Genomic DNA, 25,369 nt, shown 5'->3' with positions numbered 1-25,369 from the left:
AGGAAATGATGTGTCCCTAATAGTTAAAGCTGTCTACTGTTGTTTGCATCCACTGATTTTTAAAGGCTGCAACCTTGAACGCATGAAATGCAAACCCACTCTATGGTGTGGCAGTTCACTTCCAGAAAACACTGCTTGTAAGTATACGGTGGAAGAACTAATCTCAGCACCTGTAACATGCATAATTAACACATATTAACTGTCTGCTGTAATAATGGCAGAGACAAGTTCCTGAAACATTACTGCGAAGTAAAGCAAGGGAGCCTTTCAAAAGATATTTTAAAAGCCTGTATCATGTATGGTATCAAAACCCTGAAGTAAAATCAAAGGGGCTTCAAGAACAGTTAGATGTCCTCCTCGCTTGGCAGCTCAATAATGAGCTCTCAAAGTTCATGGGTCAACGACCAAAAAAAATAAAAGAAAAGAAAAAAGAAAAAGCATTTTGAAATCTACATAAATCAATTGTTTAGAATGTGTGGAAAACTGTTTTACTACTTGTCGTAACTAATTCTTGACAACCTCCTACTTAACAGCTGGTCAAACTCAGTAACATAAAATAATCTGTAAAAAAGGCTCAAGCAGTTCTACATTTTACTCTATGTAATATGAAGAAAATTAAGAATTGAAATGGAAAATTGCATAAATGAAGACTGTGAGTGCTCAGGGAAATGCAAGCAAAAGTAACGGTAAAAGAGCAAGCTCTGTAAATCAACTGGTTAAAAGGTGAGCAGTAGTAAATGAAAGTCCAGATGACACTTAGAAAGATTTTTAAGAGTTTGTGTATCATCTTTGAATTCAGCAATAATAACATATATGCATGAACATTTGAAGAACCAGGGCTTAATGAGGAGCTGTGACATTACCTAACAAATATGTAAGAGAATGAAAACAATATAAAATAAAAGAAGTCATCACCTTGCCCATTTTCTTGAGGTTTATTTTTCTTCCAAAACTCAATCTCTCGCTGCAGTTCCTCTAGTTAATACCAGAAAACAGTAATATGAATTTTTAAACCAGAACTAAAGACATAGCATTAGAAACAGTCATATTCCCTCCATCAACCCAAGCAAATACCCAAAACCAAATCAGAAACTTACGCTCTCGAAGTCCAGGCACCAGCTTAAAAATAATTTCCTCTAAGGTGTTATCCAGCCTTTCAAGGGGAGAAAACACATTTCACATTAAGTAGAAACTTGCATTTTAAATATTTTTAGCCTTTAAACAACAAATACATTTTTAATAGCAAAATGAATTGCATATTTCTGGTAAATAATACATCATGGAAAAAACAGCTGATTTTAGCTTTAGAGGAAAAAAAACATGCATTAAAGATTATCTCAATTACCGCTCAAATGGATTTCTTCTGGAAATTACCAAGAAATTCACTTTCTAACAGATAAAAAGTAAAGGAAAGGGAAAAAACATTCTATCAAGTTTTCGTTGTTTTTGTGTTACATTGAACCAATTATGCTGTCAAAGAGACAAAATTGAAAAAGTAGTACCAAACCTTAGAGACCAAGTAATGCATAACAAGCATGGGAACTATAAACCCCATTATCATATTGATTTTAAGTAAGTGTAGACGTCCCTTTTAATACATTTTATGAAAGTTGAACAGATTCCCTCCTCACGCTGACACGTACAAACCAATCCGGGAAAGATAAAGAAGCCCACACAGCATCCACTCTGCTCTGGCTAGAATCCACTGTGCAGTAACCTCCCTTGGCACATTTTCAATTGCCCTGATTTGTCTTCTCAATAATGATGTATATCTGTACGTCTATATATACAAACTTATATTTGTGTATGTACATACAAGTATGTGTACATGCCATTAATAATACACTCTAGGTCTGCTTTAAAGCACATGACAATTCACTCTTGTCTGTTAGACGTGGCAAAGTAACAAGATGACCTGAAGATTTTACAGTTGAGGAACACTGAGAAACATTTTAGTAGACAGTGATTCACTTCTTAGAACAAATACACCAGCATTCCGGCTTCTCTTCTCTACATTATTTGCGTTTGCCATCGAAAGTTTACAAATAGACATATTAACCAATCATCTTATTTTGAGACCAGTTCTCTATGTCACTTCTTGGAGACAGTCATATCATAGGAATACATATATTTAAGCTACTACTGTAATCCATTTTTCAATTGTTTCTTATTGTAAAGACAAAAAAAAAAAAAAACCACCCAAAAAAACACATCAGGTGAAGCAGACTGCTCCTAAAGCAAAGATGCATGGAGAGCACTTTCTCATGGATGAGAAGGAAAACAAAGTCATATGACATCAAAGCACTTACTGTCTGATAAACTGTAACTTACTCATTAAGAAAAATTTGGACTTCAAAGGAGAATCTCACTGTACCTCAATTCAAAAATCCTGCTAACCATTCCTTATGATGGCATATGGATGCTGTTTTTTCTACATTTATTTCTGAGAAATTCCGCTTTTCATTTTTAACTGGTCTTCCATGGCCCAAAAGAAAAGTCAGTGGCAGTACTGTCACAGCAAGAAACCTGTATACTTAGCAATTACAATGCTAGCACCATGCACTCATACTCTACTCAACAACTATTTTTTTTGAAAAAGTAAGCTAAAAGAGCTACTTCTTCCTAATGAAGCAGAAACACTAATTAAAGGAAAATATCCCTAGGGCTACAGAGAAAAAAAAAAAAAGCAGAAAAAAAGCACTGATCTTAAAGTACATGGAAACTAACCATAACCTATAGGAATAAAACTAGGAAATTATAAAAACATTCTCAATTTCAGGTGCATCCAATAGTGTTCCTATCCTCCAAGCCTATGAGAACTCAAAAAGAGATTTTGTATTTTGCATCAAACTCATTCCAAAATGAAATTACTTGACCTAACTCTGAAGTTGCTCATCATTTAGTATGACACCTCCTGCTGAGGCCAAACTGAGAACCATTTATGTTTTAGACACCTCTTTGCACCCCCACATCTTCCAACCATCAAAACAGACTGTCTGGCAGGAAGAACCAAGCATTTATGCTAGCTTTTAATAGTTCCTCTCTCCCCCACCTTCTGTAATACTAAATGAGTTTTATGAACAAAGCAACTCTCTGATAACTGTTAATTATCTGAAGTGAATCAAATGAAGGCAGCAGTCAGGAAAACTTGCATCCAAGTAAGCTTGCTAAGAAGCATGCCTTTATACTATAACCAACCCAAACACTACTGAACATCAATAATACAGAATTCTTTTAAACTTCGAAGGTGATTCCGGAACTGAATACTCTTCCTGCATTTTCATTTTGGAGTTCAGGGGTGAATTTCAGACTCAGCCTTTTAGTTTCAACAGCCTTTCAGTACTGTCAAATGAAAGATACATCTAAATAACTCAGACAGCTATGAAGTTACTCAAAATTGAGTTTATAAAAGAGCTTATAAAGTATATCTCAAAGATCACAGATAACAATACTACTTAAGGTATTCAGTGTCATTTCTCAGAAACTTGCTCCATTCTTGAGCAATGATGGGGCTGGTCTCTAAGTCAAAGTATAATGTGTGTATAAAGTTACATAGGCAACATCCAAAAAAGATAATGTCATTACACTGCTCATGTGCTCTTCCAGTTACTAGTTTAACAACTTAGCGTAGAACTATTCCATAAAATGCAATCAGCAAACATAGTTACATGCAGTTTGTCGGCAAATGGACCCAGCTAGTTACTCTAGAAGGAGTTTCAGGAAATAATTGCAAAGAAAATAGGTCTTCCCTTGTTTCTGGGTTGTGAGCTTAACTTATCTCACCCTTCTAGCCCTTCCTGCTTAAAACACATTATTTTACTAAACATCTACTAGACATTTTCTAAACTATCTTTTCATCTCACCTGTAATAGTCCTGTCAGAATAAAAGACGTACTTCTAGAAGGTTTCTGTTTCCAGTATATTAGCAGCCTTATAAACTCTGTACAGCATCTCCTGTTACGGCAGACAAAGTGCTCCTGATGCCAATAGGAGATTAGAAAAATACTTGTGGTAAACATCTACACAAACCCTTTTAGCCCTACCTCTCCAAAAACATTTGGATGACAAAGACTTCAGCTAATGGCACCACTTAGAGTTGCTGGATTTACTCTTTCTCACCTACCGTCTTGGTATCTATCTGAAACTCACACATCTCTTGAGAATGTGCACGCATGCATCCGTCATAAAAATCAAAGCAAAATACAGCAAATTGTAGCAAACACCAGTAAATTAGGAAATAATGCCACCTCTAGTAAACTCCAGGTGTAAATATTTATTTTAGCACTGACAATGGTATTTCCTCCTGAGTTCACAACAGTGTTACAAACTACATAAATCGGAAAGAAAAAATGTACCCTCTGAATGTTTTGTTGTTGGTGGTGGCTTTTTGTTTGTTTTTAAATTGTACAAAAGCAAAAGGCAGCTGCGAGAAGGAGGCAATGCTTCCTCAGGACCAATCAGTAACATCAAATTATGATTTTAAGCACTGGAGTGAGACACTCAGGATAGCCTTGACCGAGCAAACGGTGATTAGTTTTAGTGGTTTTCATTGCATATGTGATGTGATGCAGTGACCAGGAAACAGCTAGTTTTCTTTTTACTGCTCTGGTTTCTCTGCAGCCCTCTGAAGATCTAGCTCATTCAATTCTTTTTTCAGCTAAAGAAAAAATCTCCAAGAGATTCCATGAAAAATAAACAAACAAAGAATCAGATCTCATAAGCACGATCATGCTGTCACTTCCTCTGACTCTCCCAGTGTCTTGACCAGTTAAGTTTGTTATTTGAATAATCCAAATTCTAGGTCCCCAAAAAATCATGTGAAAGATCAACTAAAGAATCTCTCTCCTAAAACATGTTGGATCATATCAGGTGACCACTGATGCATATGAAAGAAACAAAGTATAAAATTTACGAAAATTAAGCCTATAAAGGTATTCTAAGAATTAGAGTCTAAAGAAAACAGATCAAGAGAGTAAAAACAGCTCCTTTTATACAATTAGTAAATACTTATTCATGGGTTGTTTGATCTAATATGTTCCCTAGTGAATAGGCAGTACTTGCTTTTCTCAGCTAATTTTGACCCTAGATGTTTCCCTTCAGAAATTATTCACATTCAGTAGTCCCATGCAATCACAGCTAATACACTGTAATTTCTGTAGCTCAACAGGGATATTCTAGGCGAGCAAATCCAAGCCAGAAGATCCCAGCGTACTGCAACGAAGTGCCCTCATGACAACTTCCAGAAATGCTCATGCTCACGGCAAAGTAAAAGCTCAAACTTACAAGGACAACGCACTGTCCCTAATAGTGAATGCTTCTACCCACTGGTTAGTGGGAAGCGCACTTCAGCACTTTTCTGTATTCACAAATAATCATCATTATGCAAATAGCAGAAGTACAGTAATATGATATAACTAGCAATAAGATGAAGAGTTTAAATCGCTTCTAAGGTCTGCAATAACATTGTTAACGATTGTTGTGGTTATCAAACATCAAGAGAAAAGCGAATGTTGAATAGCTAACTTCTTTTTGAATCTACTTTTTGAATCTACTTCATTAAATATGATTAGAACAAATGAACGAAAATCTCCCTTCCACAGAATCATAGAGTGGCTTGGGTTGGAAGGGACCTCAAGAATCATCAAACTCCAACCCTCCTGCGGCAGGCAGGGCCACCAACCTCCATATCTAATACTAGACCAGGCCACCCAGGGCCCCATCCAACCTACCTTTGATGTACACCCTAAAACTACTTTTACTACTTCAGAATCTGTCAGTCTGCCTTCATAGCCTGTAGTGATATCCTGTCGTCTTTCTTGCAAGACTTCCTCATGTGTTAAACTCTTGCTTAACACGTGTGGACTTCCAGCACACATACTGCGTAAAGCAGGTAAATCAGTAATCTTGGAAAAAGCAAGGTGTGGGTTGGAACAAGGGTGGGATGAAGCTGGTGGCTTCATCATTTTAGGAAAATGTGAAGTTTTACTTATAATGACATTTCTTGATTTCTCTAGGATGGCTATCACTTTGCATTTCTATATACTGTAATAACTTACGCATCTTTTCCTAACAATTATTTTTCTTGAAATTCTGCATTCTCTTTTGGTGATGTTATATTGAGACAAACTTTCAAAAATAAACATTTTCAGTGTCAAAACCATCTCTTATGCTTCTCCTGACTGACCAGCAGGTGCCAATACAGATTGGCAAGTATAACCCTTGGAAAACATTCAGTTATTTGCATGACCCTTTTTATACAATGCTGGAAGAACAGAAGGGTTGCATGCAGTTTAAAATCTCCTAAATTCTTGAGGAGGGGAAGAAAGGAAAAAAAAGACTACTAATAAAGTTCCTAATCATGTAAAGCATAAAAGGTTTCTGCTTCATTTCTTTGTTTGATAGAGGCTTTAAAATGTTTTAATTTGTACAATATACCGGAGCCTTGCTGTGACTTTTCTTTGTCTTTCCTCCTTATATTACACATGAAAAATTCCACTCTGCTACAAGATGAAAAACTGACAGAATCTCTGGTCAAACACTGTTGACTCATTTTACAAACAGGCAAAAAAAATTGATTCTATTTCAGGACAATGATATTTAGAGCTTTTTGTTTGGTTGTTTTAATTTTTGTGTCCTTTCACGTCAGCAAGGTCGTGTAATGTCATCTTACCTTAACATTTCTAGTGGGTTGGTCTCATGCACTTGGTTGCCACACCTGGGACAGTCATTGCTGTCTTCGAAGTGCTGAACAATGCAAGTCTTACAAACTGAGGGACAAAAAAGAAAGAAAAAGAACTCAGGCCAAGATCTAAGTAGAATTCCTTGAACACAACCTAACGATGCCAGCTAACTAAGCTAACTATTTCACGTATCACAGATGAAGGAGTATTATTTTAAAGCACTAATTGCTTTACACTTCTTGTTCCTCAAAGCCATAGCCAGCTCTGCAAGCTCTTTGCAAGAGAAAAGTTCCCAGAAACTCTACACTGGCTGAAAGCGGCAATGTTTGCCTTTGGACAGAAATCACAGAAAATACTTAATACCTGAATATTAGCATGAAAAAAACCAGAGTCATGACGATGACAGACTCAGAGCAACAACCTGAATTTAAAATGCAACAAAATGAAATCAAACTAAAGAAGGTGCTGCACTACTGTTGCTTTCAAATGATTAATTGCAGTCTGTAGATTTTACTGCCATTATTAAGAAAATGTAACTGGAGCTGACAAGAACAAATAAGTCTGCTGTTATTAATGCATTATAACACTCAGGATGGAGATAATCTCTATACTCTGTTTATTATTACTTTAAGTAAAGTGAAATGAGAGCTGCAAACTCATCAGCAAATGGACTAAAAAAATAAATGGACTGCTTTAACTGCAATATGTTTTTTGCTGAAACACTAATTTCTTTCATCAGTTACCTAAAGAACTAATAGCACCACTGAAGTGAACTGGTAAGCTCTAATTATATGACAGTCTTTAAGGACAATCTTGTTGGGTTTTGTTGTTTGTTTGTTTTAAGCAAATGTCACCTAACGTGCTCAGTCTGCACTTATCTGCCTTAGAATGCCCAAAAGAGTTATTATACATCAGCTGACTCTGATAACGTAATGATATTACATGTCAGCTGAGTCTGTGTAGGCGCAGGTTTTTCCAAAGTGGTTTCAGACACTGACTGAAAGGCATGAAATTCATAGCTTTGGTTGTGCAGCTCAGCCTGGCTCCTGGCACTGTCCCCAAGTGAAACAGCTCCAGCAGTGCTGCATACATGGTAGATCACTGATGATCTGGTAAAAGGAGTCCAGGAAGCCCCTAAGTGCTGTCAACCAAGTCATAGAATAAAATGGCCTGGGTTGAAAAGGACCATAACGAGATCATCTAGTTTCAACCCCCCTTCTACTTCCAGTGAGTGAGGCAATGCATGGCCCTCTGCAGACAGGGACCTCCAAACAGAGAGGCACAAGAGCTCAGTCCAACCCTTAGGACATGAGTGCATTTCTTCTTAAACCAAAGATGTGAAGTACTTAGCACTGGCATACAGATGAAGGAACTTGTAATCACAGAACTCTCCTTGTGTCACAGAATTTTTGTAATTTGTTAAATTACTGCACCTAATTGATTTTTGCACGTGTTTCCTAACACATCCACAGGATAAGAAATATATTACAGAGTGTGATGTTTTGTGCCAACATTTCTTTACTTTTCTATATGCTTTTGGTAACTAATATTCTGAAAAAAAAAAACACCACATTGCCTCTCATCTGTAGCTGGATAGCAGGGTGCTCGATCCCCTGAGGTCAACCAAGTGACACAAGTGGCAAGCAAAGTCACAGATGAAGCAGCATCACTTTCCCTTAGTCATACTTTTTGAACAGATGTAGCTACAAGACATAATGCGCTGCAAAAACACACACTGGGGAACAAACAGAAGCCCAACAAGTGTCCAGACCTGAATTACTTGCAAACAGCCGACACCATTTGAGTTTCTATAATGTGCACACACAGATTTTCATTAGTTGGCCAAACGACATAACCCAATACCCTCCAAAAACATTCTTGCCCACCTTCAAATGCTAGTTATTATAATTTTACTTTTTTGATACTTTGAGTAGTACTAAAGACTGCCCCTCAGAAATGGCTCCGGAACATGCAAAGGCATTTGAATTGGAAAAAGAAACAAAAAACAAGCAACACCAAATAACACTGATGAATACAAATTCTGATATACTCCTCAGGAGAAAGGTAGGATGAAATGAGCTTGTCTTTCTGAAACAGGCACTTCCAGCATCAAGTCGTTGATTCATCTTGCTTTCCTCCAGCAAGCAGAAACAACCCAACCACTAAAAGGTCTGGTTCTGAACAACCGATGAAAAAAGAAGAGTATACAATGTGGCAAAAGACTTGATGGAGAAGGCTCATTAATTAATAGTAATGTGCACTGTTCTCCCTGTAGAAAAGTGAGAAATGTTTCAAACACAGGACTGTGTGGAGACATTTATTTTATGCAAGAGTTTTTAGAGAAGATGGCCTAGAAAATGAAATACTGCCAGAATTGCAGTAATTAACATTGTTGAAAATTAGAACTTTCCTGTTCATTAACAAAGGAGGTGCTTTCTTCCTAATAATAATAATAAATCAGGAGATTTTGAGTGCATGATTCCTACATATTAGTGAAGCAAAGAACACCAAAGCAAGTAAATGTAGATACTAGGTCTAGGGATGAAGTAAGTCAAAGGTGAGCTCATTAAGCCTCAAATCAGAGATAATAAAAAGTCCAAAACAAAAGTCCTAGGATAAGCATTTCCCAGATGATTTGAATGAGAATCTAAATAACCTTACTTAGCCCAGTTTTCACATGCTATTGTCAGTGGAGCTCTTCAAATGCAGCACGTGGTATCTCAGTCATGGCATCTATACTGTGTTGAAGATGGAGATTATATTCTACCTCGGACAGGAGAAAGTGTACCAACTATTGGCAGGAGATGACAATCCTGATAAGAACTACAAGGTTAAGAATCATCTGCTATCCCAGAAATCCCATTAGTTGGAGAATCTCAATTTAAACATTTTTTAAAAGTCGAGAAGCTAGTATGATGATGAAATCAATAAGTCTAACACAGTTGGCCATGTGGAAATTCAACTGAAAGTCACTGTGGTAAGTAACGTAAGGGTTTGTTTTATTCTTCACCTTTTCTGACTTGATTTCACAGAAACTGAGCTAGAGGTAGCTCTCCTTCAATGGAGAACAGCAAGTGAGAAAATTTCTGTTCTGCTAGTCCTTTAATAAAGGCAAGGGTTGGTCTAATTTTTTTTTGTAAGCCTCCTGTTTGGTGGTCACAATGGTGTTTCTATCTATTCGGCTTTTCCTACCTGATGCCAATTTTCACCTACTGATAAAGAATTTAAATTTTGGAAAAAGTGTTGCAAACACTGTCAGTATTGGTCAACATTAATTTTGGAACTGACAGGCCCTAAATCTTAGCCATCCCTTATGTGGGAAATTTCTTGCAACAAAGATTCTAAAAAGATTAGCACAAGAACTCCAAGAAAGTTTCTCTGTGCCTCAAGAAAGGTATGTCTGAAGGTCTTTGAGAATTTCATTCCTTCTACTTGCTTTTGGGATAGCAAGTCAGAGAAGTTCTTGTAGTCTGTGATAGTAGGCAGTGATCCTTTGAAAATGACTTGTTGATGTGTCATGTAAAGATGTATTAAACTTGCCTCTGCTGGGCCTTGTGATTGTTCTCCAGACAGAAGGGACATATCTGAGCCATGACTTTCATTTACTGCTGGAAGGATTTGATTACTGCTCAAAAGAACTCTATGCCACAGAACCATGGATAATTAGCATGTTTATTTAAAGTCAGGTGATAGACTCCTTAACCCCCACAAATACTGAACAGTGTTAAACATAAAGCCTACTAAAATCCAAACTAATATGACTTGAAGAACTATTTATATAAAATAATCTATGGAAAGAAATCAAACTCATCAATAAGGATATATTTACATGCTCTCATCAAACACTTTCTGAGAGAAGATGACAGCCTTGAAAGCTACATGGGTCCAAGAAAGACAGTAATAATCAATAAGAGCTCAGCATCCAGTGAGAGAGGTCATGGAGTAGAATACACACTGACACAACATCATAAAGAACTATGAATCGTAAGCCAAACCTACATGGATGCATTCCCTACCCCCAACAAAGATAAAGAGCTGGACCAAGTATTTGTGCAGCCAAAGCAAATCATGAGGTCATCTTGTACCATAAAAAAAACACGACACTGAAACTGTAAATCAATACTGTCATCATCTAAAACAATGGGTTTTTTTCCCCCTCATGTAAAGTTATGGTTTCCTCCTATGGCTAGGAGGATTTCCCTGACAAATGTGATTTACTGATAGCAATATAGTCAAAAATATACACAAATACCAGCACTCACAAATAATGAACTGATATGTGATAGTCCTAGTAGGAAGAAGATAATCAACCAGTAATTTCAGACGTAATAGGTAAAAATTTCCTCTTCTCAATATAAAACACTGAACATTTGTCAAAGCCTGTCACTTTGAAGCTTCAGAGAATGGGGTGGAGTCTAAGTGCTGGATGAAAAAGGCAAGGAAAAAGGGACTCATTAAATAAAACTAAATTACAGACATATTTAATTCACAACTTCAGGGAAAAAAAGAAGGACCTTCAACACTTCTAGTTCAGATTAACCAAATGACATGGTTTCCACTTGCTTTATGGTAGATTACAGTGATGGTGAACAGGCAGAAGAAAGCAGTTGGACCAACAGCTGCTCAGTCTGTAGAATTTTGAGGTTTGTGCATCACACGTCAGTGAAACGAGGACCTGTATTTCCTGACTACACTGTGACAGTTTGGATGAGCCATAATAAAACTTAAACTCACAAAAGATGATTCATTACAATTGATAAAAGTATTTGTGTGACATATGCTAATCAGATGGCAACCATAACATACTACACAATGCTGCATTTCCCAATACAGAGCTATCTGGTTCACACATTCTCTTAGATCTTCGTGCTCAGCTGCAAAATACATATACAAGTGTCAGGACTGTACTGTATGTCATCTTACACTAACAAAGAGGTACATGCCTGGTGCACCCGTAGATACTGTTTACTAAGAAGAGGGTATTTTTAAAATATTGATCACCAAGGAACCTAAATAAAGTTACAGACCTCATTTTTCTTCTAAATATCCCACAAGCAAAAGTTTAATTAGTTAATTATGGGATAAATTCTTTGTTAGAACTCATCCTTTGAATTCTTCCAAGAATATCCTCTCTCAAATTTAAGGACTACTTCAGCCAGGGAGGAAAGGAAGAATGCAGTATACGCACAGCTAGTGGAATATCAAACTCACCTTAATTAGCTACCTTAAAAATGCATTAAAAGCACTTACTTTTAGGAAAGTCTCTGCATAAAACCAGGACAAAAACCTTTAATATACTTAACTGCCCTTCTCAGAAAATAGACACGTGAGACTACTGTGCTGTTAATTACAGCTATCAGACACAGTCAGGAGGGTTTCCTTCTGTTAGAAAGCAGAGAGCATTGACCAAGAAAGCTCGCTTGGTTTGAAAATCTCTTTCAAGGTAAGACAGATCTGCTAAGCTGCACCATGCCATTTACTGGAACTGCTGCAGGACAGGGAGCACAGAAGTAGCTCAGCTTGCTTGTTTGAGGGTGGGAAGCTTTGCTGCAGTAAAGTTCTTTTGGGATCTCCGGGTGAGAGCACTAGCTTTTTGAAGCACACAGCAATGCCTGAAAAACACTGAAGTTTATATTGAAATTTTCATCTCTGGATGTTTTCCAGATGGAAGGGCATTTCCACAGTTCCTAGATTGTACTGGTTGACAATTTCTTAACGCAAATGCTAGAGACGCCTGGTAGGAATAATGCAGCACTCCATCTCCTCCTCATAAACAGTGAAACCTGGTGATGAATGCAGCTATAGGTGGCAGTTTGCCTTGCAGTGACAACAAGATAGCTGAACTCAGGATTCTGAGGAAGGCTGCAAAGTTAAATAGAAGCTAGGATTCTGAACTTCAGGAAGTGTTTTAAAACTTCAGCTTCTTCGAGCACCTTCCAGTCAGAATTCCCAAGGAGGCTATCATTAGAAAGAGGTACTCAGGAGGGCTGGCTGTTTTTTAAATAAATTTTATTTAGACGTCAAGAGCTAAGCAGCCTACTGTACTGGGAATTTTGTCAGAACTGCCTGGGACACAAGAACTGCTTGGTGCACAAGCTTCATAATTAGTATGCAAAAAGAGAAGATGTTAGAAGTGGAAACAAGGATGGGAAACAAAAGGACATAAAATCACTGCTCGGGCACTCAGGGATCAAATCAGGAAAGCCAAAGCATAGTCAGAGCTAAAACTAATGAGAGACTTAGAGGGGATTCTACAAGTAGGCCAGTGGCTGTATGAAGATCATAGAAAACGTGGGCCAGATAATGAATGAGGGAGACAACTCAGGAATAGGTAACATCAAAAGGTCTGAAGTCCTCAATGTCTTTTTTTGCCTTCAGAGGCAGAGGCTGAACTCCAATGCCCAAGTGCACCAGAGTGATTTAGGAAGGAGAGATATGACCAGCAGCCAGGAAGCAGCAGGTTAGGGCCTACTTACAAAAACTGGATGCATACAAGTCTACGGGCTAGGTAGGATTCACTAAGCTGAAAGCTGCCTCCCTAATCACAGTGGTTACACAGGGTGTCTGCCTGACTGGAAAAGGGCAGTGTGTTATGCTCAGCTTTAAGAAGGACAAGGATGGCTGGGGCAACTACAGCTAAATAGCCTCCCCTAGCTCCCAGGAAAACAACAGAATCTGTCACGTCCCTTGGTATCAATGTCCTACTATTAGAGGGACAAAAATGCAACCAGGAGTAGTCAGCATAGATTTACCAAAAGCAAATCATGGTTGACACTGACAGGTACCACTAGTAACAGCCTATACCATTTGAATGGCAATTACAGAACAGTGCCAAACTCTTCCTAGTAGTGGCAAATGGTGTAACAAAAAGCATCGGTCACAAGTTGACTGGGAGGACATTCAGAAACATTTCTTCACAAGGTGAATTGTGCAGCATTGATATGGTTACTCAGAGAGGCTGTGGAGTCCACACTTGGAAGTTTTCACAGCTCAGCTATTTAGAGCCATGGCTTGACCTGCTGTAATGTTGGCAACTAAACAGCCTCATACATGAAGTTGCCCGAGACAGATCTACACATCCCTTCCAACCAACACCTTTGGAAGTCATTTAAATAGTCTGACATATTGTAGGATGCTAAAGATTGTTCCTGAGGAACGTTTATTTGCCAGTTTTTCTAAGTGTTCACTGTGCAAAACAATGGAGTGACTTGGGAGATAGATAATGAGACATACTCCCAGATCACATCTAGCCTGCTTCAGCCAGTAGTGCTTACACGTCCTTGACAATCACGTAACAGAACAGAAAAAGGTCTCAGTACAGTAGGCAAAATCATTCTGTTGAAAGTAGCAAAGGAATGGAGAGGTGCATTTGTAGAAGAATGCATTATTCTTGCAGTGTTGTAAGCATTTCCTTCACAACAAATGCAGGAAAATTCATACCACTGATGCCTAAGTTGTATTTAATCTTTCCAGTAAATAATGAAATAGTGGAGTTCAGTTGTCCGTCCAACATTTACGAAAACCTCATCAGAAACACTGCTTTTAAAAAGGAACACATTTCTCAGCACAGATCTTCACTACTTAACATTTTTCAGTAAACACAGATGTTAATTAACCACTAACTGATTTGATTACTGTTCATCACATTAGTTACTACGATTGCCAGGGAACATCTATGTCAATACGCACTCGCCATCTTTTCCATAGAAATAGACCACTCCCAGCATCTAAAGAGTTTAACTTCTTAAACTGTTCATATCTGCATATTCAAATCATTTGTACAGTTTTGAATTACAGCAATGGAAAAAAAAAGTATTCTAAAAGCCAAAGTGTAAAATAATTCATCACAGTATGGTCTTGCATTCTGCAACATACATGTCACCTCTTCCTCTACAGACATAAGGCTTCCCTATCAACATTTGATGTTTTCTTTTATCCTTTTCCATCATTGCAAGCATCCTATATTAGCAACTAACCACTACAAAGATTCAGCGCCTTCTTCCTTGCATGTCTACTTGGTGACCCAAACACAGGACAGCTCTTGCAGGAGAAGACCTGTGTACCTACCTGGTACACCTGCACCAACCAGCTGCAGAACCGGGGGGCAGGCAGTAACAGAGCTGTCTCAGGGAACAGCTCGCAATCCACAAGTGATCAAAAGCAACAGATGCTGCTGAGAGAAAATGCTCCTTCTGCCATTATTGTTTTGTAATGGGAATGAAAGTAAATAAACAAATAAATCGTCTAAACGGAAAAATTCCATAATAAAAACAAGGTGTTTTTTTGTTCTTTTTATTTATTTTTGGAGTCTGAGATGATTTCTGATGCAACATCTTTGCTTCATCCCAACTTTTAAAAAGTTACTACTGTTCATTACACTTCAGCCACAACAACAACAGAAAACATTATTTAATGCTGGAAGTTTTCCATTTTCTTAACGGGAAAGATTAATAGTAACAGCCAGTATACCTCTCTCCCATTTCATTTCAAAATGCTATAAGGGTGCTCTGCTCAACTTTTTTTTTTCCTCCTGCAGTTAAGGTCCTTCACCAAACAACGCAAACCAGAAGAGTTTTATAACCCTTCACTGATACTAGACTTGGGGAAAAGCTGTTCAAAATTAATTTTTCTCAGAAAGTAAGCTAATAATAAGAATACTGTAATGGTAAACGATACTGTCTCTGCACTATGAACAACACATAGGAATGACAGGTTTTAATTATTTACGTGCTTGATATCCTGGTGACCAGAACACACAAGGCTTTGGCTTGGTAACAACATAGCATCAAAAGTAACAACTACAACAACAATGTTGCACAGAAAGGACGGGAAATGCTGAGACACAGCTTTGAACAGGTACTTACTACAGGTTGTAAAAGGGGAAGATTACCAGAAAACACACAGCTCCCCTGGCCCTTTTCTGGAGAATTCCCATTTTTACTTCTATTTCAAGAAGATCCAAGTAAGTTATTTTATATCCAAGAATACATCTAAAAAACTTACGTGTGCAAGCAGTTCCACTTATGGAAGTAAGTCTACTGGGCCTGACAGGACCACTGATACATCCAGCATCGTTCATACGCCAACGTTTCAGAAGCATTGGGAGCATAAGACAACCTGAATAATCTCTTCTGAGTCAGTTTCAAAGAGCTCTATTCCCTAAGCAAGCACTCTGCCAACTTTCAGGTACTTCTACTCACGGAGGGCACTACGGAGTTAGGTGAGCGAGGCCCAGCCCAAGTGGCTGTGTGCACCGTGGCACACCAACAGTTGCACTGCCTCAGTTTCAAAGCGGTGCAGCTCCAACGTCAGAGTACCACACCCGATCAATAGTCTCATTCTGAGCAGGCTGCGGTGACACGTGTGTGCTGTGCCCAGCACCACCGCCCTGCTCAGGGGTGAGGAAAGGGGCATCCTCACCCTATGGGATGCTGAGGAGAGCATCCACAGCCTCAGGGGTACCCGAGTGGCAGAGAGGTACACCCCGCCAGAAACCACAGAGCGTTCCATGCAGCGCACCACCAGTAAACAAAGCACTGCACAAAGATCCAAGGAGACATCAGCTGAAACTTGCAGGGGTACCAATTACAAAGGACAGACGCGCTGCGAGGTACTCACAGGTGTGGAGGCACTCCGTGACCGTGGTGGGCTTGATGAGATAGCCTTTGCAGATGTAACAGGTGATATGAGGATTGAAATCTTTCACCAAGTGCTTCCTCTGCGCAGCCATTCGTGGGGCAGGACAGGCTGCCGGAGTGCCGGGGGTCAGGGAGCGGATCCGTGAGGTGCTGCTGCCCGCCGTTCAGGAGAGCTGCGGTGCCGCTGTGCGCAGCGGGACTTTTCCAGGCATTTGCTCGCGGCGCGGGAGCTCTCAGGGGGCCGTGGCTCGTACCTCCCGCCACAGCGTCAGACGAGCCATCTCGGGACCTGCAACACACGTGGAGGCAGAGCCGCGTGAGCCGGCGGTGCGGGCCGACGCCCGCTGACACGCGTCGCCATCGGCCTGCCGGGCGCGCGCGGGTCGCCGTTTATGTAACCGCGGCGGCCGCTCTCCAGCCGAGCCCCGGCCCGCCCCGCCGCTCTCCCGGGGCTCCGGCCGCTGCAGGGTGACAGGTGCAGCTCCCGCCCGCCCCGCCGGAGCCCGCGGCCGTCTCGCCGCCCGCCCGGCCCCGAGGAGGCACGACGCGCTCCGCAGGCCTCGCCGGGCCCCCGCGGGGAGGAGCCGTGCCCTTCCTGCCCCCCTCGCCCGCCCCCCGGCCCTCCGGACGGGGCGGCCCGGCCGCGGGCGGGCTCTCCCCGCTCAGCCCGAACTCCCGTCCCGCCCCTCCCGCGGCGCCCCCCGACCCCCGCCGTACCTGGCGGAGCCCCGCGGCCTCGGGCGGGCAGCCGCCCAGCGAAAGAGAAAGGGAAACGGCGTGCGCCTCCCGCCCCCTCCGAGCGCTCCCTCCCTCCTTCCCTCCCCGCCGGCTGCCGCGGTCGGTCCCAGGGCGGGCGGGACGGGCGCGCAGGCGCTGCTCCCCGGCCGAGCCCTGCTGCGCCACCGCCCGCAGCGCCGCGCCGGGAGCCGCCCGCAGCCCCGAAGGGCCCCGCGGGGGCCACAGGTAAGCGCCGCAGCGGGCAGCGAGGGGAGCGGCAGCGCGGCCCCCGCCTCGGCGGCACCTGGCTGCCCAGCTCCGGCCCTTGCAGCGTCCCTAAAGGTCCTTAAAGGCAACCTCGGCTTCTGCCCACGGGAAAGTGACGCTTCGGACCCTTTCCCTGCCGTCGCCTTCCCTCTCTCAAACTTTCACGGAGAGACAGTGAAGCGCCGGACCAAGTTAGGCCCCCCCACCAACTAGCCGGGGAAACGCTAAGCACGCGTGAAAGCTGTCTCCGTGGTTAAACCCGTCCGCTTTCAGCCCCCCGCTACTCGGAACGCTCCGGCACCAGGAAATTCTTCATAAAACCAAAGCGGCCCTAATGGTCTTTTTCAATTGCAACATTTCTAGAAAATGTTAACGCTCGTTCTAACACTAAAGACAACAATACATGGAGACATTTCCTCCATTAGCTGCGATGTCCTCACCCTGCCTGACACCGTGCCTGGGCCATTCCGCAACGGGACGCTCCGTTCGGGTTCCTGCCCCCGGCCGTGCCCTCCAGCACCCACCTGCCAGGCCGGGCCGGGGGCAGGAAGGTGTTCTCATTAACGTTTCGGTGCCACGGTGAATGCACGACAAAGCGGGCAGCACCGACATGAAGTGAAGACACCGAGGGTAATCCCGCTTGAAAGCCGAAACTGCAGAAAGCACTGTCCTGAAAGGCGGTAAGATCACTGTTAAATGAACACTGCTCCTTTAAAAGCACAGCTTGTGAAGCATGTTACTAGGAGAGAATATAAATTCTTCTTCATGTAAACATTTTACTTAGCAAAAGGGAGTATTTTAGTCAGCAGTTGCATTCTGGCAGTTTAGCAGAAGTTGACAATTTCAGAATGAGCACAAGCGACCCAGCTTGGACTACGCATGTAGTTATAACAAACATCTGCCATTGCTCTCCTGACTGTTTCAACATGACTGTGGCCGGTAAGACGTGCTTTAAAAATAAACTGGATTCTAAGTTCGAGATTTCAAAACATGTTTTATCAAATCTCACTACTGGAAAAAAAAACAAAATACATTTTCTAAACAAATTTATCAGCAAGGCTCATGTTTACATGACAATGGATACACAATGTTCTATCCAGGCACATTAAAAACACAGTCTTGTCTCTAATCTGTCACGCAGCCCATAGAGCAATAACTGGGCAGCAGTTGAGGTGCTGGGAGATGTGCCCCATTGGCATGGATTCCCACACACCATTCTGAAACCTTTCAGAAGGGGCACCAGTCACATCCCAGGCAGAGGGCAACTGACACATTCTTGCTCCATCTCTCTAAAATTTAGGTGGTCGGCCTTGCTGGTACCAGGCTGTATTCATGAGGCGCTGAATGCTTTTAACTCTGAAAACAGGGCTGAGGCACTTAGCACCTTTCAAGACCACAGCATAAAGCAGAAATGAGAAGCGCTGCAGAAGAACCTCTTATTTCATTATCCGAGGAAAGCAGTGCAACAAAAAATCTTTAGATACTTGTTCTTACTTTACATCATGAGGAAAGAAATTGCATTAATAAACGCTTATGAATTTATTGTTATTTCAAAAGTAGTTAACTCCCAACATTGCATCTACCGGGTGTAGTAAAAGCACAGGGCCATGGAACCAGAGTGAGCCCTTGGATTTACTTAGTGCAGTTAGAAGGTAACAGTGCACTGTTTGAATCAAACGAAGTGGTCGTTATCAGGTTAAGAGAGAAACAAAATTAACAAAACAAATGGAGCTAGTTCTGGTAAATATGCATCATATATTTAAAGCAGCAAATGTGCTACAGAGCACATTACAGCCCTGAACACAGTGATGAAAATACAGCTCTTGTTTCCCTGTGCATCTTAAACCTGACTTCACTATTGACTGACTTGTACTCACTGTCCTCTAACACAGTAATTACTTTTTTATATACATATAAATCTGTTAAGCCCTTCTTTACATACATGAGCTGGTCTAACAAAAAAAATGACCATTTTGTCTAAGCATTATTGAAAAAGGAGTGGTTGATTGAAAGCCTTGAACAACTGCTGAATCATCCCAATGCAAAACAAAGTAATTCTTTACATTTGATATGAACAAAGTGCATATTTAAAGGAACACAAGAACTTGAGAACACCATTCACTTCCATTATTTTTACTCATTAGTGCAACTCTGACGTTTTTGAAAAGTATCTACACATTTGATGGGCATTTAAAGACTTTCAGAACTTGAAAACATCACAGAATCGCTCAGCTTGGAAGAGATCTAGGGCAAGCCAAGCAGGGCCAGCTACAGACAGCTGTTCAGGGCTGTGTCCAGTCAGGTTTTGAGTTTCCCCATGGGCAGAGACTCCACAATCTCTCAGGGTGACCTATTCCAGACACCGACCACCCTCTTAGTGAAGTGTTCTCTTGTGTTTGGACAAAATTTCAGGTGCCCTATCAGTGAGCACAACAGTTTGACTTGCTCATCTTCATTCCCTCCAATATTTATACCCACTGTTAAGGTCTCCCAGAGCCTTCTCTTGACCATGGGGAACAGGCCCAGTGCTCTCAGCCTCTCCTCATATGAAAGTTGCTCCAGCCCCTTACTCATCTTTATGGCCCTGTGCTGGACTTGCTCTGTATCTTCTTTGTACTGAAGAGCCTGGGCCTGGACACTGCACTCCAGATGTGTTCTCACAAATGCTGAACACAGAGGAAGGATCACCTCTCTTGGCCTGCTGGCAGCTTAAGTGAAATCACCATATATTAACTCAGGTATGAAAAACAGATCTAATGTACTGGCATTATTTTGGCCTCAAAAGCAGTTCTTCCATCTAGTATAGAGTCTTGCATAGTACCACAACAGTATTTTTTTTCACATATAACTGATTTTTGGTGACAAAATGCAGAGGAGAGTTTGCTTTGAACCACTTGGGACTGCAACAGCAGGAAGGACACTAGATGTGCATCCATTTGCACCCAGTTTCAAAACAGTGATCTGAGATGGGGTTAGAAACTGTTAGCAACTAAAATACTGGTGGTATCCTTAATCTCTCCTGGTTTTGTCTTATGGCAGGCTACAGTTTCAGTGGACTTTGATCTCCTATACATCATCTTCAGTTTCCTACAGGATACCAAAAAGATGTTTTGTGGCTTGTGGTATGCTCTGTAGAGTGAAATGGAGGAGGCATTATTTCACTGTTGTCTGTGATTGTGGGGAACCACAGAATGACCAAAGTAGTCCTTTATAGTCCTATGTTTCATATAAACTCACAGCAATTCTGTGTAAAGTTGAGGCAAGTAAAGGTCACCCATTTTGATAACAGCTTCAAGACATAATTTGAAATGACCCACATCAGCTGTAAATCAGTTGCTCCCCATGCACAACAAATAATTACTCTTCTGGTTTCTGTTGGCCAGTTATTTCATTTCCACTGCATGACAGTCTTCCTTTGAACTCCTGGCACTAAGTGTATGTATTGCCATCGCTACTACTGTATACTCTCAAATGCTACTTTACCTACACTGCTGTCTATATGCTTCAGCCCATTCAGTTTCCTTCTACTCTGCTCTCTACAAGAGAATCAAGTGCTTATTCTGTGGCTTTTCCGGAGAAAAGCTACTCAGGAATTAATCCTACCTCAAGTCTCCCTACTTCTGCACAACAATGAAAAGAGACAGAACAATATCAGTCCATGAAAATCAGTGACGTTATCAGAAAAACTGAAGCAATGTAACATGTATAGGGCAGCCTGAACATGTCCTGCTTGTGCAGACAGCAGCCTGTGTCTCCTTTGTAATGTCCAGGATATGTTGGTCATGTTGGTCATTATCCATATACGTATCCTTTGAGGCACAAAGTAGTTCTCTTTCAGTATAATCATTTGTTCTAAGTTTTCTGATCAGTTCTTTCCCACAATACTTCCTGATGGCTATTTGCTATATTTTGATTTTTAATCCTTGTTTCAGGCAGCATGATGTTTCTTCCACTCTATACTGCATTATATGTATGCTATCATACATACATTATACTGTTTTCAGTCTTTGTTCCCCGAATATATCAAAGCCACTCACACCATCATATTTCGCAGCTCAACCAAGCAGTCATGTAAAGTGTTCCGATACCTTTAAAAGAGTCTCATCTTTCAGTCTCTGGGAGATGGCAAACAAACTAAAAACCCTCCAATGGCTCCTGCTAAAATTGTTACTAACAGATTTTGTTTCTTACGGTTGAAAGCTGGCAGGAATGCAAATCAAATTGTATCACACATGTCAAACAGCTTCACAATTATGCAATCAACTTGCACTGCAAATTAAAAACAAGACTTGCTACTAGATCTTAAGTCAAAACAAATTTAAAACTCCAATAAGCTCAGCAAAAGCAATCCTCGAGAAAGCTCCACATACCAGTTATAATGGCAGAACCAGCAAACAAAGACTCAAAAGCGATAGAGAAGGAACAACCAAGTTTCCTCATGTTTTACAAAACAAATTAATGATAACAAACGCTGAGACATTTTGAATAAGTGAAGCATCCTATTTCAATTGATTTTCATCAGGAGTTCTGTTTCCAGCCCTCTCAAGAATAAAACCTTTAACTCAATAACATGTCATTGGATGGACTACATTTCATTTTCACTGCGTGGGAAGACTCTCATTCATGGGAACCAACACTTTGTGACCAATTAAAACAGTAGACTTCACTAAAGGAAACCTAATACAGGTACTTGTGAATTTCATTTTTACTTCCTAAAATAAATAATTGTTTTTTTTCCCCAAGTAAATTAAGTAAAAATAGGAGGTAGAGAAAAATACTCCAGCCTTAGCTTCATATCCTCACACTATTTGTTTTTTAACAGCACTTTAGAATATATACTGAGTCAAGCTCTATGCAGCAGCATTTTCCATATGTCTATCCAATCATATGACTATGGTCACAGATTAATTTGGCCTACTGAGTTCGATAAAAGGCACTAGTTCCATATTTCCCTACATTTCATCAAAAATAGAAAATCTTCATGCATTTTGGATGTTTGTTAACATTAACTTTTACAAACTAGAGTCACTCCAGATAACATTTTTCTAAAAGCATTATCTCAATATTAATAACTTTTATCAATATGCTGATGGGAAAAGATTAAGCAAAACTAATACTTTTAATTGATTCCTCATTTCAATAATGTACCAGTTTTAGGGTGAGACAAGCTGAGGATTCTAGCCAGAAGCTATTCTCAAGTGAACAATCACTCCTCAGCCCATAACTTGGCACCATATGCCAGTTCTGAAGTCATATTAGCTGAGGAAGTTGACAGTGCTGGTTTCACAACTTCATTCTCATGACTGCAATAAATCATGAAAGTTTGCATAAGCAGTGGCATTGCTTGACAGTATCATCTTTAGAGTTTTCTACAGAAATCATTTATTAAACAGTTCTCAAATATGCAGAAGGTTTAGGGTTTTGATGGTTGTTTTTTTTTGTGATTACAAAATCACAGCCTTCAGATTCAGTTTGCATTCAAACTGCATTTTCTGTGTTGATGTACATTTGATCAGACTGAGCATCAAATACACAGAAAGCTGGAAACTGTGTTTATGTCCCCACATTTTGAGCTTTCTCACTACAGTTCTTAGAAGTTTGGGCTCAATATGGTGCTAGTAAGATCACATGGCTTTTAGCTGCACAGGGGAGTACAGTTTGGACTCCTTTTAGGCTCTGGACAGAAGAGGACTGATTTTCTCCCAGAATACAAACAGTATACATAATTCTGCTTAAAAAAAAAAAAGCTGAACTGTCTTCAGGAGCTCATTCTCAACCTAGTAACTCATCCAATCTCATTGACTAGGAAGGATCATGAACTACTTCTGTAGGAAGAAAAATACGCTAGGAAATAATCTCCTGAAGTATTACCTACATATTTATATTTAAAAAGAGACCTTCATCTCCTCTTCAAAAAGCTATTATTTAGCATCATGTGTGCAAAAAGCCTCACTCATTCTGCTGCAGAAGTACTGTACTTGAACAGAAAGTCAACTATGTCTATATTTCATATTAAGGCCCCGATTCTACAAACACTACCACTCATGCCTCACTATGCATGCCCATGGTTCTCACAAGACTGCAATCCAGCTCACTCAAACAGGTGACTATTCACACGCATCAACCTTACCACCAAAGTCCATGCAGCAGTGTACATACACATATACAATGCTCATCTTCTCATATTTTTCAAAGGTGTATAAAATGAACAGAGCATGCACCATTCTTTACCGATGCTTTATGCCTCAGTGCTATTTCTGATCTGAACGGCTATAGTTCCGAGTCCTGCAGTCACTGACAAACACTCTGGATTCTAAGAGCCAAGACTGATCTCAGATATAACACCTGATCTTTAGGTTGCTAGCAGCTTTTGTATTATTTAACTGCCCCCATTCATTAAAAAAAAAAAAAACACACCTCATTTTCAAGATTTTCCACAATTAGTAATGTTTTGAGCTGCCTATTAAATGCATTTCATAAACGTTTCCTAGTGCAGAAGATAGACTATGCTGAAGATACCATACAACATCTGATTATTCTACATTACTACAACCTGTTAACACTTTGCTCAGTTTTTCAGCTGTGATTGTTCAGTGTTGTGGTGAGTTAAGCTTCTAGAGGCCTAAAGCTAGGAGTTTTCATCTATCAAATTACATGGCAAATCTCACTCCATTCCCTAATCTTAAATCCTTGGTAGGCTTTTAAGAATAAAAGGCATAATACTCTTAAAATGATTTGCCTTTATCACAAATGCATAGATGAGAATATGAATTTTTGACAAGGTATCAGGCTTATGAGAACTTGTTGATACACACAACACATATCTTGCTCCTATCATCATCGTGCTGTCTATTTAATAATTCACATTTAAATACAAGACCTTAGTTGCCACTGCTCAGTAGGAATAAAATTAAGGAGATTTACATTTTCCCACTGAGAGATCTGGAATGCTGTCTAGTGTATTACCCTCGTGTCTTTTAAACTTGTCAGAAATGCCTGTGCCATCATAACCCTCTGTCAGTCAGGAACTAAAATACGTATGCTGAGGCTACGTCTTCTACTAAGCAGCAACTCACCAAAATCACAAGGGAAACCATTGTTACAAAAGACATCAAAAAAGAGGTACCTTCACACAGAGACTGCCAATTTACACTTGTATCCAGCATATTTTAAATCTGTTCTACAATTTTCTTCATTTTGCTGTTCTACCACATCATTTTCTCCTGTTTATGGCTTTCATCCTACAAAGTGCTTGAAGAACCAGTAAGATGATTAAAGGATTGGAACATCTGTTATATGAGGAGGGGCTGAGGAAACTGAGATTATTCAGCCTTGCTCAGGAGGGAACTTATTAATGTGTATAAATACCTGAGGGGAGAAGTAAATAAGATGAAGTAAGAGACTTCTTCACGTTGTTCAATGACAGGACAAGAGACAGTGAACACAAATTGAAAGAGGGAAATCCCATTTAAACAAAACAATTTTTTTTTCCTCTACCGTAAAGGTGAACAAACACTGGAATTGTTTGCCCAGTGAGGCTTTGGAATTTTCATCCTTGAAGGTTTCAAACCCTACCGACAAGGCCCTGAGCAACCAGCTCTGGCTGATGTGCTCTGAACAGAGGTTCTGGGGTAGGCAGACTCCTGAACCACCTCCAAACTTCCCTTCCAAACCCGTCTCTGATTCCGTGAGGTATCCTGGCCTTGAGATTTCAGATCAGCTTATGCTTAAAGATGTGTTTCTGTGTACCCACCACAGATCCTGAAGCTCATTCTACCTCTCTGCACTTCTGAAAATTGTACTTACATTTCTGGGAGAATTTTCAGATATTCTCAGGACAAAATTCTGAATATAAAATTCTCCCAATTCCCCACAAATAAAAGCTGCAGGCATTCTTGGCTTCCACAATTAACAGAAAATTTATATCTACATCTACATCTAGATGCTCCTCCTTATGTCTTACAGTGAGCTGTTAGGATATCATTTCACTAGACAATCCATTCTGAAAATGTGCAATAATAAACTGACATTTGCAGATTGCACAAGAGAGTTTTATTCCAGAAGCAC

General features: G+C 40.5%; 1 protein-coding gene across 4 annotated transcripts in view; it reads right to left on the bottom strand.

Annotated features, from left to right (window-relative positions):
- Window positions 1-25,369, bottom strand: part of PCGF5 (polycomb group ring finger 5) — a 56,723-nt gene that overhangs the window by 16,349 nt on the left and 15,005 nt on the right. For 2 of the 4 annotated variants that reach the window (NM_001397261.1, NM_001397262.1), the window contains exons 1-5: window positions 17,036-17,095; window positions 16,299-16,607; window positions 6,671-6,767; window positions 1,098-1,153; window positions 916-975 (exon numbers count right to left, since the gene is read on the bottom strand). In NM_001397261.1, the coding sequence (NP_001384190.1) occupies window positions 916-975; window positions 1,098-1,153; window positions 6,671-6,767; window positions 16,299-16,410 (325 nt within the window). In that variant the 5' untranslated portion in view covers window positions 16,411-16,607; window positions 17,036-17,095. Of the gene's footprint in view, window positions 1-915; window positions 976-1,097; window positions 1,154-6,670; window positions 6,768-16,298; window positions 16,905-17,035; window positions 17,096-25,369 lie in introns of those variants that run through there. The other 2 variants (NM_001277361.2, XM_046942904.1) reach the window with 2 other exon arrangements.

The sequence above is a fragment of the Gallus gallus genome, chromosome 6 (assembly GCF_016699485.2).
Source record: "Gallus gallus isolate bGalGal1 chromosome 6, bGalGal1.mat.broiler.GRCg7b, whole genome shotgun sequence".
In the NCBI taxonomy this organism is placed as follows: domain Eukaryota; kingdom Metazoa; phylum Chordata; class Aves; order Galliformes; family Phasianidae; genus Gallus; species Gallus gallus.
The sequence above is the reverse complement of the archived record's forward strand: the minus strand, read 5'-3'. Positions and strand labels throughout refer to the sequence as shown.